General features: G+C 53.2%; 1 protein-coding gene across 5 annotated transcripts; it reads right to left on the bottom strand.

Moving 5' to 3' along the window:
* Positions 1–212: 212 nt before the first annotated feature.
* On the bottom strand, positions 213–13,874 carry APOL5 (apolipoprotein L5). 5 transcript variants are annotated; one of them, XM_036019540.1, is made up of 5 exons: positions 13,641–13,874; positions 13,239–13,418; positions 8,655–8,766; positions 4,897–5,014; positions 213–1,372 (listed from the first exon to the last, which is right to left on the bottom strand). In XM_036019540.1, exons 3-5 carry the CDS (start codon positions 8,683–8,685, stop codon positions 382–384), a joined length of 1,140 nt encoding a protein of 379 aa, XP_035875433.1. In that variant the 5' UTR covers positions 8,686–8,766; positions 13,239–13,418; positions 13,641–13,874; the 3' UTR covers positions 213–381. The 5 variants fall into 5 exon arrangements, with proteins under 5 accessions (XP_035875433.1, XP_035875435.1, XP_035875436.1 ...); XM_036019542.1 differs by lacking the exon at positions 13,641–13,874 and having other exon boundaries at positions 8,655–8,763; positions 13,239–13,479; XM_036019543.1 differs by lacking the exons at positions 13,239–13,418; positions 13,641–13,874 and adding an exon at positions 11,532–11,623 and having other exon boundaries at positions 8,655–8,763.
* Between the last annotated feature and the right edge of the window lie 453 nt (positions 13,875–14,327).

Below are 14,327 nucleotides of genomic sequence, written 5' to 3'. Positions count from 1 at the left end.
GTGGATTTAAAGAGGAATTTTGACATTCTGCTTCATTTTCCTGGTGGGAGTTTTCTTTTTTTTTTTTTTTTTTAACAAATAGATGTAGTTAATGTCTCTGAGTAAGAGAGCCTAGAAATACAAACTCATTTTCAAATAAAAGCCCTTTCCTAACTCATTCGAAATGATCGCCTCGATGGGGAAGTTCGGTATCCATCTGGGCACACCCGCCCGCCCACCTGCCTGGAGGGGGCGCTCTCTGTATGAGGACAGACAGCGAGCACCCAGCCGACACCCCCTGATTTCAGAAACGTCTGCTCGGTGCTCTGGGAGGGAAGAACACCCGGACCTAACTGACGTGAGGGGTGTGGGAAGGCCCTCCCTGAGAAAGGGCAGATGTGATTACATATCTGTGTGCCAGCCTGTTTGGCAAACCGCCCCCCCTCCGTCCCCACAACCCCAGCAGCCTTGCTCTCCTTCCCACCTCCCGGTTCTGTTCCTACCTCCTGCCTCCAGGCTCCTGCTCTGCCTCAGAATGATCTGCCGGTAGCGCCTGGACAGCTGGCTCAGCTCGCACTCCAGCTCCTCGGCCTGTGTCCTCAGGTTCTCAGCCACCTCCGTCCTCGCCCCCTCCCTCAGGTGCTGCCAGTCCCGCAGGACGCTCTTCACATCCTGCACGAGTGAGATGCCGGCCCCAGCTGCGCTCAGCATCCTCGCACCGCGGGTCACGGCGAGCGCGGAGCCCCCGCTTGCGGGTCTCTGCACCCCTGTTGCCCTCCAGAAGGGCACACGGCGTGTGGTCACAAAATTCCTGACCCTCGCCATGAAGCCAGGGTTGGCCGGGGCCTCCCAGTAGGCGCGAAGTTTCCTGACGCTCCCGAGGATTTCACAACACCTCCGAGCAGCCTCCCTTGTAGTCTCGACAGGAGAAAGACTCACTCCTCCACCAGCCTCAGGCTCTGGTGGCGGTGGAAAAGTCACCAGTCTGCTGGCTCTGGCTCTTGCTGACGACTTGCTCCTGTCTTCTAAGACGTTTGTCACAACGTTGGCGACAAAAGCTGCTGCCCCCAGGCCCTGCCCAGCCACTGAGAGTAACAGACTGCCCCCTGCTGTCACGGGCGACAGGGCCACACCCAGGATGGTCGTGGCCGCGGACACGGCACCTGCAGAGCTGGCTACCAGGTTGGTCTGGGTGAGTGTCTTATGGGCCGAGTCAGCTTCGTCTGCGATGGCTCTCAGTTCCCTGATGGTCTTTTCCAGCTTGTGCTTCCGCCAGGGGAAAGCCCAGAGAAACATTCTTTCCTCCCGCGGCAGATGTCCCCACGGCCCGTCCCCTTCCTCACGGCGCGTCAGCTCCTGTCCCAGGATGTAGTGCAGCATGCCGGCTTCGTCGCTGCGGGGAGGCCACATCGCACGGTTACTTTCCCAGCCCTGGGACGGGCTCCCCAGGGGGACTAAAGACCCCTGGGCCACCTGCGCCCTCGAACACCTTCAGGGAGCAGGGCCCGGGAATGCGGGGACAGCACTCTCCCGGCCAGGCCCCCTCCCCCCGGGGGCCGAGTTTTCTCAGAAGAGCACGGTTCGTGCCACCCCCACTGCGCGTCGAGACTGGCTCACCAGGTGGTCACTGATGTGATGAGTGGAACATGACGGAAAAGCATGGCTGACTTTTGTCACCAAACCTTTGTCTCTGATTTTTTACTGTGTTTTTTCCATTATTGTCTATCCCCCTTCTGCCCTCTTCCACCCCCACATGCACCCCCACCCCGGCCCAAGTACCCACACCGCTGTCTGTGCCCGTGAGTCCTTTTTCTTTCTTGTGTGACACCCAGCCTTTTCTTAATAAATACTCCTGTGTGCACACGTACATAATGTATACATCTGTAACAGCGTGAGCACTTCCGTCCTGGGAAGTAGAGTGCTAAGAGCCTATAGAGTCTGTTTTTTAAAAAATGTTTAAAGGAGATCTACCTGGATATGGTGGTTGCTTCCAGGGAGGGGAGCCGGGGAGCTGGGGACAAAGCCTTGAGGGACTTTACTCTTTACCGTCCCTCCTTTTGTTCCTTTTAAGTGTTGTATCTTGTGCACATAGTCGACTTGCTCCAAACAAGTTAGTACAACAACCAACACTTCTAAAGGAAAAGGCGGGGGGACGTTGAGGAGACACCCAACTATCACCTCTCCCACCCGGAGAGCTCCTGGTTTGCTATGCACCTGCCACCGCTGTGCACTTTGGGGACCCAAAGAGGACCTCACAGAGGGGTGGCTGTGCTCGGACACCGCAGGTTCCGCTCTCTTCACGCGTTACCAGGCCAGTAGGAGAAGCGCCTTGTCTTTTAAGAAAAAGTGACGACGAAGAAGAAACGCACGGCTGAGAAAATTCTCTCCATTTAACTGACATTTCCCCCGTCTTTCTGGAGAGAAGGCCGCCATCGTTTAATCTTCCTGTGGAACTAGGTTGGTCCAGCTCCTGGAACAGCAGTTCCGCAGCGTCTTTGAGGATCACCGTTCTAAGTAAATCTGTCTGGGAGGGTCTGGGGCTCCCCAAATGGACACCACTGGACTGTGCAGGATGCTGCCGTCCACTTCCTGTGACCCTCGAGAGTCTGACTGGAGTGACGGGTCCCTCGGGTCCATTCCTGTCTCCCTTCGAACGGAGCATCCGCGATGGGCGGGGCCTGGGCTTAAGGCTACGGGAGGGCGTGTCTGCGGGAAAGGAGGCGGGCTCATGGGGCCACCCAACCGAGCCCACGCGGCCCCAAGGTGCCGAAGGAACTGTGGACAATGGCTCTAGAGCCCTCTGCACACCGGGCAAGGCCATCCGCAGCCTCAGGTAGACCAGCCAACTGACATTCGTCCCCATCAAGTCACTTATAAAAAGAAAAACTTAGCCAGAGTTGTCTTCGGGGGTCTTTGTACACACAGGAGTGCAGCCCCCCGCCAATCCAAACCTTAGACGGAGCTGTGGGACATTAGACCCAGAGGCTCACCACGACCATCTGCTACACAGGTGGGAAGAGGTGCAAACCCCCCCTGCCATGTTGGTAGAAAGGGGTCGAGATCACTGAGCCGAGAAGGATTGTGAGGCTCTTGGGGAAAGAATACTAGGTTCGGGCTGTGCTGCTTCCCGGCACCACGGAGAACAGCCATCTGCCACGTTTCCACCACGAGTGAGGCCCAACCCCCTTTTCACAGAGGACAGAGCTGGCCCCAAGAACAGTGATTCACATACAGTCCAGTTAGTGGTGGAATTACGGACAGGATGCGGATCCTAAGGAAGAAGGTACTTACTAAGATGAGTGGGTTCCTGGTGGCCAACTGGACTCAAACAAACAAAAAACAAGAGCCTAGCAGCCATTTCTACATGCCCCGCCCCCACCCCGGCAAACTGCACCGCAGGGGAAGGCCTGCACTGTGTTTCTGCAGGCTGAGCCAGCCCTTATAAAGGAGGTCCTGGGATCCTGTTTCAGCCAATAGTACTGAGGCTCTCCCCACCCAATTGGATCTGCACAGCTCTGACCAGTCAGAGCAGATCTACTCTGACCAATCAAGACAGTGTGTTTTGGTCCAATCAAACTACACAGATGTGATCTCATTTGCATGGGAACATACCAATCAGAGATCAGGGGAGGGGACTTCTGTTTATGTGGGTCAGCTCTCCTCTGGCTCTGAGCGTGCACTTTTCCCTTTGCACCACTTTCGTAGCTGAAACACTGATCTTGCTACAGAGCAGAACAGACCTGCGCAGAGCAGAGCTGTCTAGCCAGAGAGGGGCCTGCCCCGGGTCCACCTCCCAGGAGCAGGTACCACAGTTGAGCTGTTTCAAAGGCAATGAAGTTCCCTTCTTCACTGCACCTCAAATTGGGGATTCCTGTTGGTGCTGCATTGGCGCCCACAGCCATTGATTGACAGAACCTAGGACTTCACCTTTCCAGAACCCTCTAGTCTGCCCCACCACTGCTGAGAAAGGAAACACCACCTCCCTGCCTTCAGCAGAGGAGGGAAGAGAGGCGTGTGCATAGGCTTGCTGGAAGCCTCCTGACTTGATCCAAGTCAATTGGTCAGCCAGCGGTGGAAGGCATGGATGTTGCTGTGCGTTGTCTCGGGGGTTAACGGGAGCTATGCGGAGGGATATGAAGGGTGGAAGAGGGCCCGGTAATAGTGGAGGGAGGCTGGGCTAAGGATCTGGCTCCGTAGAATGGCTTATTTCCAGTCCTAAAAGGGCAGGGAACTCTGGTCTGCGTCACTAAAGCAGGTTTTATCATTTAAGAGCTTGGGCTAGCACTGCACCTCATTTTACAAAACTTCTAGATACTTCAGCAAGAGGAAGTACGACCTAGGTCAGGCAGCGGAATCTGTTCTGGGAAGAACACTCTGGCTGAGCTCTGCCGGAGAGCCGGGGTGGCCAGGGGCAGGCTGTGGGAAGTCAAAGCCCAGGCATTTGGGTCTCAAGGGCGCGGGCAGAGAAAGGCCGGGGAAGCAGTGCTCCCGGACTGGGCAAAAGGGAGCAAGTTCTGCTGCTAAGAATCCATCACCCAGCGGGCCGGGTGTCTGGGCACCTCTGAAAGTGCTTACTGGAGGTTTTTAATTTCCTTTGCTAAGATGTGTACATCCTCTTAGTTTCTTCTGCACATCTCCAGTTGCCAGTGCAGGTACCCGAGACAGCACGGCCGACTCTGGCCACCTCCGTGGGAACACACAGGTCTCCTACTGTGCAGATAGTGCCGGCCCAGAACCCAGTCTGAACATCAACAGTCAGGTCTCCTTCCTTCATTCCAACACGGAGCACCAGGTCTGTGCCAGGCGCCGGCTCTGGACGCCGGACTCGGGGCGACGAGCAGCACATCAGCCCAAATCCCTGGCTCCCAGAACTCGCATCCTGCTGACTCCCCCCCGAACCTCCCTGCTCGGGATTACCTTTCCAGCCCGAGTCTCTCCACCACCGTGTCCAAAGTCCACGGGTTATAGAGGAGCCAGCGTATGTCCTCCGTGGTCAGCTCGGCCAGACGTTGGATGATGCTCTGGTGCAGGTCACCTAATCGTGATATTGGGGAATAACACAGACTAGGTTAGGGTACGTGAAAAATCGTAACGTTTCAAAAATGGCACGTTTCTGCCTAATGGTTGTAATCAAACAAGCTGTGATCACCAGTACCCAGTGCTAATGCTGCTGTATAGCCAAACTGGTCATCTCTTCGGTTTCTGATAGCAAAGCAGGCTGGTGAAGGGCTTCGGAAATTTTGATGTTACAGTCGCAAGAATCTTCTGGTAATGGTCCAATAGCCCAACGACAGACACAGAGACGATCAGGGCCGCTTCACTGAGAATACTGCAAGCTCGAAAGCAGGTGAGCGCTCATGCTGTGCAGCCTGCTACAACCTGCACTCCCGACAGGGTTGCCCGTCTCTGCGCAAGCCTTCCTGGAGACGAGGAGTCCGTGGGCCGGTCAGGTGTTTGTTCAACCAGGTAGGAGACAGGCGGTGGGCTATGCCACCACAAAGATGTCACTCTGGTATGTGGATCCCTTGGGGCTGTGGGCCCTTGAAAAACAGCAACGCGCGGAGGCCGGCCCTGTTTGAACAGCCCTCCTCCGCCTGCGGACACCTGAGCCCCCGGAAGGAACTCAGGGGCCACACGGCCCCTCCCCGGGGTCTCGTCAACAGGGGAGACTGGCTCTCGGCCCAGGAGAGGAGACTAGAAGTGGACATCACACCCGGGCAGACTCTGTCACACGTTATCATACCTCCCCTCTATTCTTCCAAGGGTCCACTCCTATCTCCTAAAAAAATAAAAATATCTACTCCCCCTTCAGAGTCCTACTACATCCCCTCCCCTTCTTCTATGAAATGGTGTTGAAGGCAGAATTCTAAGCCACCTCGGGCAGTTCCGAGTTTTTCCCTGGATCTCTCCCAGTTGTACGTGAGGAACATGGGTGCATGAACCTTTCTTTCTCTCCAGTTCATCTGTCTTCTATCGCTGGGTCTCAGATAAGAACTCAGAAGGCTAGAGGGAAAATTATTTTTTCTCCCCTACACAGATACTGCTGCGCAGCTACCCACGCTTAGAGACTCTCTTGTTGCTCAAAAATCACTTTAAACATCTTTTCAATACAATTCGACAAGATCACCCCCAGCACTGTTGATTTTACTCCTTTACTTCAGTGTCCTTGTCAAATGCATGTTCTCTTCCTCGTGGCTTCTATCACGTACTCTCCCCGTGTCTGCTGGTTTTAAAATGTGACATTACAGGGCAAGTCTTTTCCTTGTTGCTACGCAGTCGTCATAGGGTCCTTTCTGACGACTGCTGTTCCGGCAGAGGGGACCTGCCTTCACATCTGCAGAAACACTCCCTTCCTGTGACACACTGGGGTCCTCACGTCTGCGCCCCCCACGTGAGTCCTTCCTGGAACAGACTGACCCTGCCCTGGGTGCTGTCTCCGCCGTGGCCAGCGACTGGCTGCTCGTGGCTCTGCAGGCAAGACCTGGGAACAGCGTAGGTGCCTCGTCGCGCCGGAAGGAGGACCTTCTTCGCCGTTCCAGTGTGGACGAGTGCGGGTCTCAGGACACAGCCTGGCTGAGTGCCGGGTCTGCGGTATTCCCGCCTGGCCGTGCGACCGGGCGTCTCAGGGACTCCGTGTGTCCTTTTCCTTTTAAGTAAGATTTGTTGCTTCTCCAGAGTTCACGCTCACATCGTTTCCTGCTATCTTTTAATATTGTGTTCTCCAGTTTGTTGTTTATTCTACAAAAATAGTGTTCATTTTTAATACTCCTCTGTGCTTCACTGAATTTTTACTAATCGCAATAGTGATTGAATGAATAACTCATAAATACATAATGCTTGTTTCCCTCCCTGGTCTTTCGATGCTTATTTCTCTCCTTGGGGCTCCGTGCCTTACTAGGTTCGCCTGAATGCTTAAATGACTTAATTTTATGAAATTGACTCCAGTATTTCACTGTTGGCATTTGGTCTACACAAACCACTCTTTCTCATAAGGCAGTGTGTTTTATTCCCATATTGACATATTTTTATTAGGGTCAGACACTGAATTTTCAGACTCTAATGAAATTATCATAGTTTTCCTTTTTTAAAATTTATCCCACGGGTATAGAGTATTATGTTCATAAATTTCCATATATTGAATTATACTTATATTCTGTGAAAGCCACACTTGATCATTACAGCTTTTTGTATCAGTATGTTACAGATTTATATGTTCTAGTATTATACTTAGTATGTTCATCTTAGAGTCATAAAGGATATTGAGCTATAGTTTTATTTCCTTATAATCAAGATTTATTAGTAGGATTATATTTGCTTCACTGAGTATAGGTAATAACCCATTTCTGTTTTTGGAACAACTTCTATGACAAAAAAATGCCGATTTTCCGAACGTTTAAAAGGACTTGCAGACTTCTCTCTGTTTGCTGCATCTCCTTGGGACGCTTTCTTGTCGGCACGGAGCCTGGTGACACGTTAGAACAAAGGCATGACTCTAGAGTTCATGACACTAAGCCTCACACTGTAGCCGACTGCCCTCCCTGTCCTGGCCCGGAGTCACTCTCTGCCCTGGGGAGGCGGGGAGGGAGAGTGAGCGCGGTCCAAGCTCTGGGAAGCAGAGTGAAATCGCGGCGGGCATGGGCGGCCCATCCCACACGTGCTGGGGCTGGGTCTCCCGGACAGGAAGTCACGGTTTCCTTCCAGGTTTAGTAAAGGTTCTCTGAGCCTTTGAGATATTTATACCTAGGATCACGGGGGAAACAGAACCCTGGCTTGTGTTTCATGGCTTTCTGGCTGGTTTCACAAATCGTCATGTTTCATATCGCATCACATTTCCATAGTTAAAAGTGTGTCTTCTGCTGGGAAAGGGCAGAATACCCCACTATCTGGAAGAAGGCTTCCTTCTGGCCTCTTCTTGCCTGGCTCCTCCCACAGACAGCATCATCCCTCTCTGATTGGTCGAGACTCCCTGCTACCAAGGGGTGCATCTGGTACAGGCTGGTCCTCCTCTGTCCGGGACTGCAGAGGGATGCTCACAGCCCTCTCTCCTTTGTCTGCTCTGCTCCCACGAGGAGGGATGAGCGGGCCCCATCTTGTCCACCCTGCCACTGTCCCCCCTCACCCACACCCACCTCTCACTTGGGCCCTCTCAGAACTGAAAGGCTAGTCTCCCGAGCTGTGGGTTTGGGTGTAGAGGGAGGAAGAGGCTCTCTGGATTGAACCACATAAGCTGTCCTGTCTTCCCACTGCCATGGTCTCTGTCAAGGACACTGAGTGAGGGGGTTTGGCTGGACCAAAACCAAGTTCCGGGAGTTCTGGGGGCCCTGGCTGCACAAACAGATGCTGACCTCCAAACTGACCACAAAAGCCTGCCGCTTGAGAGTCCCAGGGGCCAGGAGGGCAAGGCAGATGCTGTATCTGACATGAAGAAATACTGATCTGGGGCTCCTAAAATACAGTCTCTGTTACTAAGGGAGCCCCAGCTTACGCCTCTAATTGTAGGGGCAGTGTGAGAGCGTCTTGTGGGAAATAGGGACCTAGATGCCACCTTCCCTGCAGGAATGGGGGTCACCCACATGCGGGGTCTCGAATCACTTCCGAATCTCCAGTGTCATCTGTTATACGCCAAGACAGTGAACCGGGGTCAAAACACTTTGCCGAGGAAAGGGGAGGGTCACCTGAGTAGTGTCCAGCTGCTGCCTTGGCCATGGTGCCTCTCGGGGCTCCTTGGTGCTTCTCTCTGTACCGGTGACAGTGGGTTCTGGGCCCAAAGGGATGGAGCTTCACCTGCTCAAGAAGAGAAGACCCCACAGTCATCCAGAGAGCAGTGGTTTCCTAGAGAGCTGACACCTGGGGACTCAGACCTGGGAATTCATCAGGAGGTCAAGTCCATGGAAGGCGGCCAGCGCAGGGGGACAGGGAGACAGGGAGCTGACAAGGGAACCCTGGGAAATGCCGGATTTTGGTACCAGTGAATAGGGAACGAGAGACGAGGAATAAAAGGCAGCCTTTAAAGACTGCCAGGGGGAGCTGTCTGAAATGCAGGGGAGGTGGAGGGAGGAAACCAAAGCCCATTTCTTCTCACGTCACGTCTCACTCCTCTCACTCCTGTCCGTGTGAGAACGTGGCGACGCCCAGATCGCGTTGTATGAACCCTCGGGGGGACGGCGAGTGCAGCAAATTTTCTGTTTCTCTTCTTCAAGCAATTACCCAAAAGTAACACAAAATGATACAAGCACCTTCTACTAGAAGCTAAAAAGAAATTAAAATAAAATAATTAGGACCTAGTTGAACAGGAGGCCAAATGCGATGGGAACGGGCCAGGCTTTGGGAGGAAAGGGGTCAGGAGTGCGGACAACGGCCCTTTTCGGAAACAGTGGACCATGACTACTGATTGCAGTGGGGAAGCCCCTCTTCACAGGAAGGGACTTTCGAAAAGTGCAAAACTAAAATCCCTTTTTAAACTGAGACGAATAAGCTGTGCGGGTTGGCGCTAAATCTGGATTGGCTCCAAGACACAGGGGTGCAGGACTGAGTGAGGAGCAGCGTGAGAACAGCCGTATCTGTGGGACGCAGTCTGTCCTTGAGACCAACGGGAGACGAGACCCTGCACGGTGACCCGTCTGCACGCTGACCGGTTCCTTGCCTGGGGGGAGATATGGACCGACGGCTCAAGCAGAAGGCCCTGCATCCGAAAGAACGGTGCCGCTAGCCTAGAAGGCAGCCGCCCAGGGTTCTTCCTTATTTCCATCGCCCACAAACAGCTGGCCCAAGCGAAAAGGCGGCCAACGCAAGGCCCACTCAAAAAAATGGTAACAACTGCAAAAAACAAACCACCCAGCTGAAAAAGTGGGCAAAGGACTGGAGCGGATACTTCTCCAAAGAAAGTGCACGAAAGAGGCTCAACATCACTCATCATGGAGGGTGATAGGCATCAAAACCACAGTGGGCTACCCCTCACGCCTGTTAGGGGGGCTGTTGCCAGAACAGAAAAAACACGGTCAGTACCAAGGGTTGGCCAGGTTGTGGGGAAATGGAAACCCTTGTTCACTGCTTGTGGGACTGCCGATAGTGGGCGGTTACGAATAAAAACGAAAGGCAGCATCGCCCTACGACCCCGAGGTCTCATTTCTGGCTACACACCCTCAGGGGTCGAAAGCAGGGTCCAGAGCAGATGCATGTGCGTCCATGTCAGTGAGCATCATCCACAACAGCTGAATGTCCGTGAATGGATGAGCGGCTAGGTAAATGGGATCCGTCCGTGCCACCGAGCACTGTTCCGCCTTTGGAAGGAATGGAATCCTGCTAATGCTACAGTGCAGCCTGGGTGAACTTTGCAGACACTATGCCAACTGTGTTTTTGAAAGAGTAAAGAATTTAGGTGATACAAAGAAATAGGGATAGCATTTCATGAAGCAGGTGCTCCCCATTTGTAGGAACGCCAAATGAGGGGGCAGGCAGGCAGTTTTTACAGAGATGAAAAGAGAGAGAGAGAGAGAAGACCTGGTTGGTGGACCCACAGAGCCGAGGTTGTCTGGCCTGAAAAGGCCCAGGGTTGGCTTTCCCTTTGGGGGGACCAGCTGACGAGATACGCTGCATTCCTGGTCAAGTGCAGCATTTACAAGGGAGACAAACGCTATGAGCTTTGCTGACACAGCACCCCAGTCAGGAGCAGCTCTGTCTTGGGCCTAAAAAGTTCTTTTAACATAATAACTAAGTGAGCTAAGCCGGTCACGAAGGACACATAGAGTATGGTTTCATTTCTATGAGGCACCTAGAAAAGTCGAATTCACCGAGACAGGAAGTAGGAGGGTGGTAGGCACCAGGAGCTGAGGGGCCCAGGCAGTCAGTGTTGGATGGGCACAGAACCAGTGTGGGAAGATGGAAGGTTCTGGAGAACAGTGGCAGGGGTGCTTGCCCAACAGTACGAATTTGCCCACAGCCACTGAACTGCACACTCAGAAACAGCTGAAGAGGTCGGTTCTGTTCGTACATCCTACCAAACACAGACGAAGACAGTAACCACGGCAGAATTCGGGAAAGGGCAGCCGAGAACACTCACCTGAGAGTCACAGGCAACAGCCCCGCGGGAGTTGGGGACACTGATCCCCGAGGTGGTGGCGCCAAGCATGGGAGCGACGCTCACCTCCTCCCAGGACCAAACTGGAACGACAACCGAACTACAGGAAACTCATCCTGAGTGACCGACGGAGCTTCAGCTGGGGAGAAGCCTGAAAATCAAGGCAGACGGAAGAAACCGCTTCACCACAACGGAAGTGATAGGCAACCCCAGGGAGGCGCCAGGGGGCTGGCGGGGCTCCAAGGGGCAGCCCCTGAGGTTCTGGAGGGTTATTTCCGTGGCTGGGGGGGGGCAGGGCAGGGCGGTACCCCCTGAACAATGTGGGGTCTAAACCCCAAGCTGGACTCCCCAGCTGACAGCACCAGAGCGGATGAGAAGCAGCAAGCAGAGTGTCTGTCTGCCAGGAAGCGAAGGCTCCAGATGCAGAGGGCCTCTTAAAGGGCCCACGCTTAAAATTTCATTTGCAGCCACTTACCTGGGCTCCAGCAGAGGGAGGGCAGAGCAGACTAGAGCCACCCGTCTGGTTGGGTGGCTCTGGGGAGAGTGCTGGACGATCAGTGACCAGGATCCCTGAGCTGAGTCATTGCCCACACAGCCGAAGCCATCTTTCTTGGGCAGGGCCCTCCCCTCCATGGGGCTTCGGCCTGGGAGGAAGCAATAGCCCCACCCACAGGAGTCCCTCCAGCTCCCGGGGAGCAGAGCTGGAAACAATTTCACTGATGAGCACTAACAGGAAGCCTGCAGGCCAAAAGGGTAGCTGGGTGCTTGGAGGCTTTAGCTGACCCCCGCCCAGCTGGGTGCTGATAAAGCCGCCCTTGGTGTGCAGCCTGGTTCTCTCTGCACGCACGAGGGCCCGTCAGCGGAGCCGGGAGCTGCGGATCCCTGAGAGCTCCAAACTAATTGCCTAGGGCCACTCGCAGGCCAAGTCTGACTTCTGCAGCAGAATCTTTGGGGATTTGTCTAATACAGGGAAACAAACACAAAGAGGCAGTAATGGGGGGGAGACAAGGGAACAGGCCCAAATGAAAGAACAAGAGACCTCCTCGGAAGAACCAGATGAAATGGAGGCAAGTAATTCATCATGTATAGTTTGGAGCTGTGATTAGAAGGACACTCAACAGCATGAAAACAGACACAGAAAGCGTGCAAAGGGCCCAGGCAGAAACAAGGAATGCAATATGTGGAATAAATAATACACTGGAAGGAGTAATAGTAAGTGTGATGAATGAAGCAGAGGGTCAGATTAGCAACTTGGAAGACAAGGTAGAAAAGACACCCAAGCAGAGCAGCAGGAAGAAAAAATATTCTTTTCAAAAATCAAAACGAAAACAAGAAAATTGCGAGCACTCACTTGGCCAGGAATCCTTTTTCGTCCGTCTGGGAGGCGGTTTCCTGGACACTGCAGGGAGGCCCAGCAGCTCCGCGGGCGCCAGGAAGACGTGGCCAGACAACTGGGAGAATGGAACAGACACGGGGGAAGCGTAGGAAGGAAGACGCAGGAAAAATAAAGCCATCAAAGAGCAAACGCTTACTGGAATCCACACAAGGGAAGAGAGACCCTATGAAAAACAAAACAAAGCAACGCTAAAGGCAGAGAGGAAGAAATGGAGCAAAATGAAGTGAAAGCAAAATACTAAAAAGGTCCGGCAGGCATGCACAGCACCGAGGCTCCAACGCACGCCGGCTGGGTGCCTGCAGAAGGAACCCGAAGGATACGGCGCGGCAGCACAGATACTGGAGCAGCACCCATGACAGCGGCGGGAGCATTGACCGCAGAGGGTCCGTGAGCGTGCGCATGCGCATACGGCAGTTCTGTCACGTTCACGCCCCAGAACATCTTGGGACCTTGGGATAAAGAGGCGTTTTGATTCATAATAACTTGGGTATACTTTTCAGACTGTATCTAGAAATTGATAACGCTTCTACCTTTTGGCTTTTTATTCAAAACTACATAGCTTTTGTACGTTCATGCTAACGGATGCACACTTAGGAAGCAGACACAAGTCCCTTTGACCCCACTACCTGGGATAATCACCGTGCAGACTACTATTTTGACGGGGGTATTATTTAATAAAGGACTTCACACCCACATTGGTCCAAACAACCTTGTAAGGTGAGTGCGTATGTGTCTCTTGCGTTGTACAGCCAAGCAAAATACAGTTTGTCCAGGCCAAGTGCGTACTCAGTTTCTCCCTGTGCTCATGGTATGCGGACATGGGGAACCACTCCTTAGTTGGTCCTCTTTTCGCTTCCGCACTGGGTGTCCCCAAATTAAAGGCACAGCTCTCTAAGTTCAGAATTTCAGGCAGATGAGATGAGGCAGCTTTGAGTAGGGCTTCCAGACCACTGTCTTCTGCGCCACCTGGACAGAGGACAAAGAGCTTGCTAAGTAAGTAACCACTAATCACCGGGTAGGTGAGGGCACATAAACGTTTTGGCCATCCCATCCCAATTAGGCTCAGAATGTAGAGCATAGACCTTTGGGACAGAACCTTGACTGGGGACCTCCCACCCCTTCCTTCCTCCTTTGCAATCATGGTGATATTTATGAGGCACAACCATGACCTTGAGGCTCCTCACGTACCAGCACCTCTCACATTTTCTGGGTCCACAAGTGCCCAGGGATCTTGTCAGATTGCTGATTTGGCTTCATAGGTCTTGGAAAAGGCCTGAAATTCTGCATTTCTAACTATGCTCCCGGGAAGCGCTCACGCTGCCTGCCAGTCCCAGACCAAACTTGGAGTAGTTCTTAGGCAAGAAACCCTTCCCCGGCTCCCAAGTTCCAGTCCAGACTTTCACTGTGGCTTTGTGGCCCTCGTGACTTGACCCCAGACCATGTCCAGCCTTGGCCTCTGTTTGCCTTGCTGGATGACCCCTGACCTGCAGCACTACTGCCACCACCATGTGTTTAGTGAGTGCAGTGTCAGTTTTGCAAGACAGGAAGGTGCTGCAATGGACGTAGGGGAGGGCTGCACAAGGACGAATGGACTGTCAATCACTGAGCTGTGATGCTCAGACGTGGTTCAAATGGTAAATTTTATGTCATGTATATTTTGCAGCAGTCTTTAAAAAGAGAAGGAGAATTGCATTTACCCAATTTTAAAAACATTGCTTGTGCCATACATGCATAGGCTGTGGTCATTCAGCCTATGCTGCCCCAAATTCTGTTCCTCTTTCTTAAAATGTTATTTTGCTCTACCTTCTGGACCAAGAGAGGGCACAAGTCTGGATCCTCAGGCCTGTCCAGGGGTTCTAAGGCTTGCTTCCCTGA

Source organism: Phyllostomus discolor, chromosome 2, assembly GCF_004126475.2.
Source record: "Phyllostomus discolor isolate MPI-MPIP mPhyDis1 chromosome 2, mPhyDis1.pri.v3, whole genome shotgun sequence".
Taxonomy (NCBI): Eukaryota; Metazoa; Chordata; class Mammalia; order Chiroptera; family Phyllostomidae; genus Phyllostomus; species Phyllostomus discolor.
This window is presented reverse-complemented; position numbering and strand designations above follow the sequence as displayed.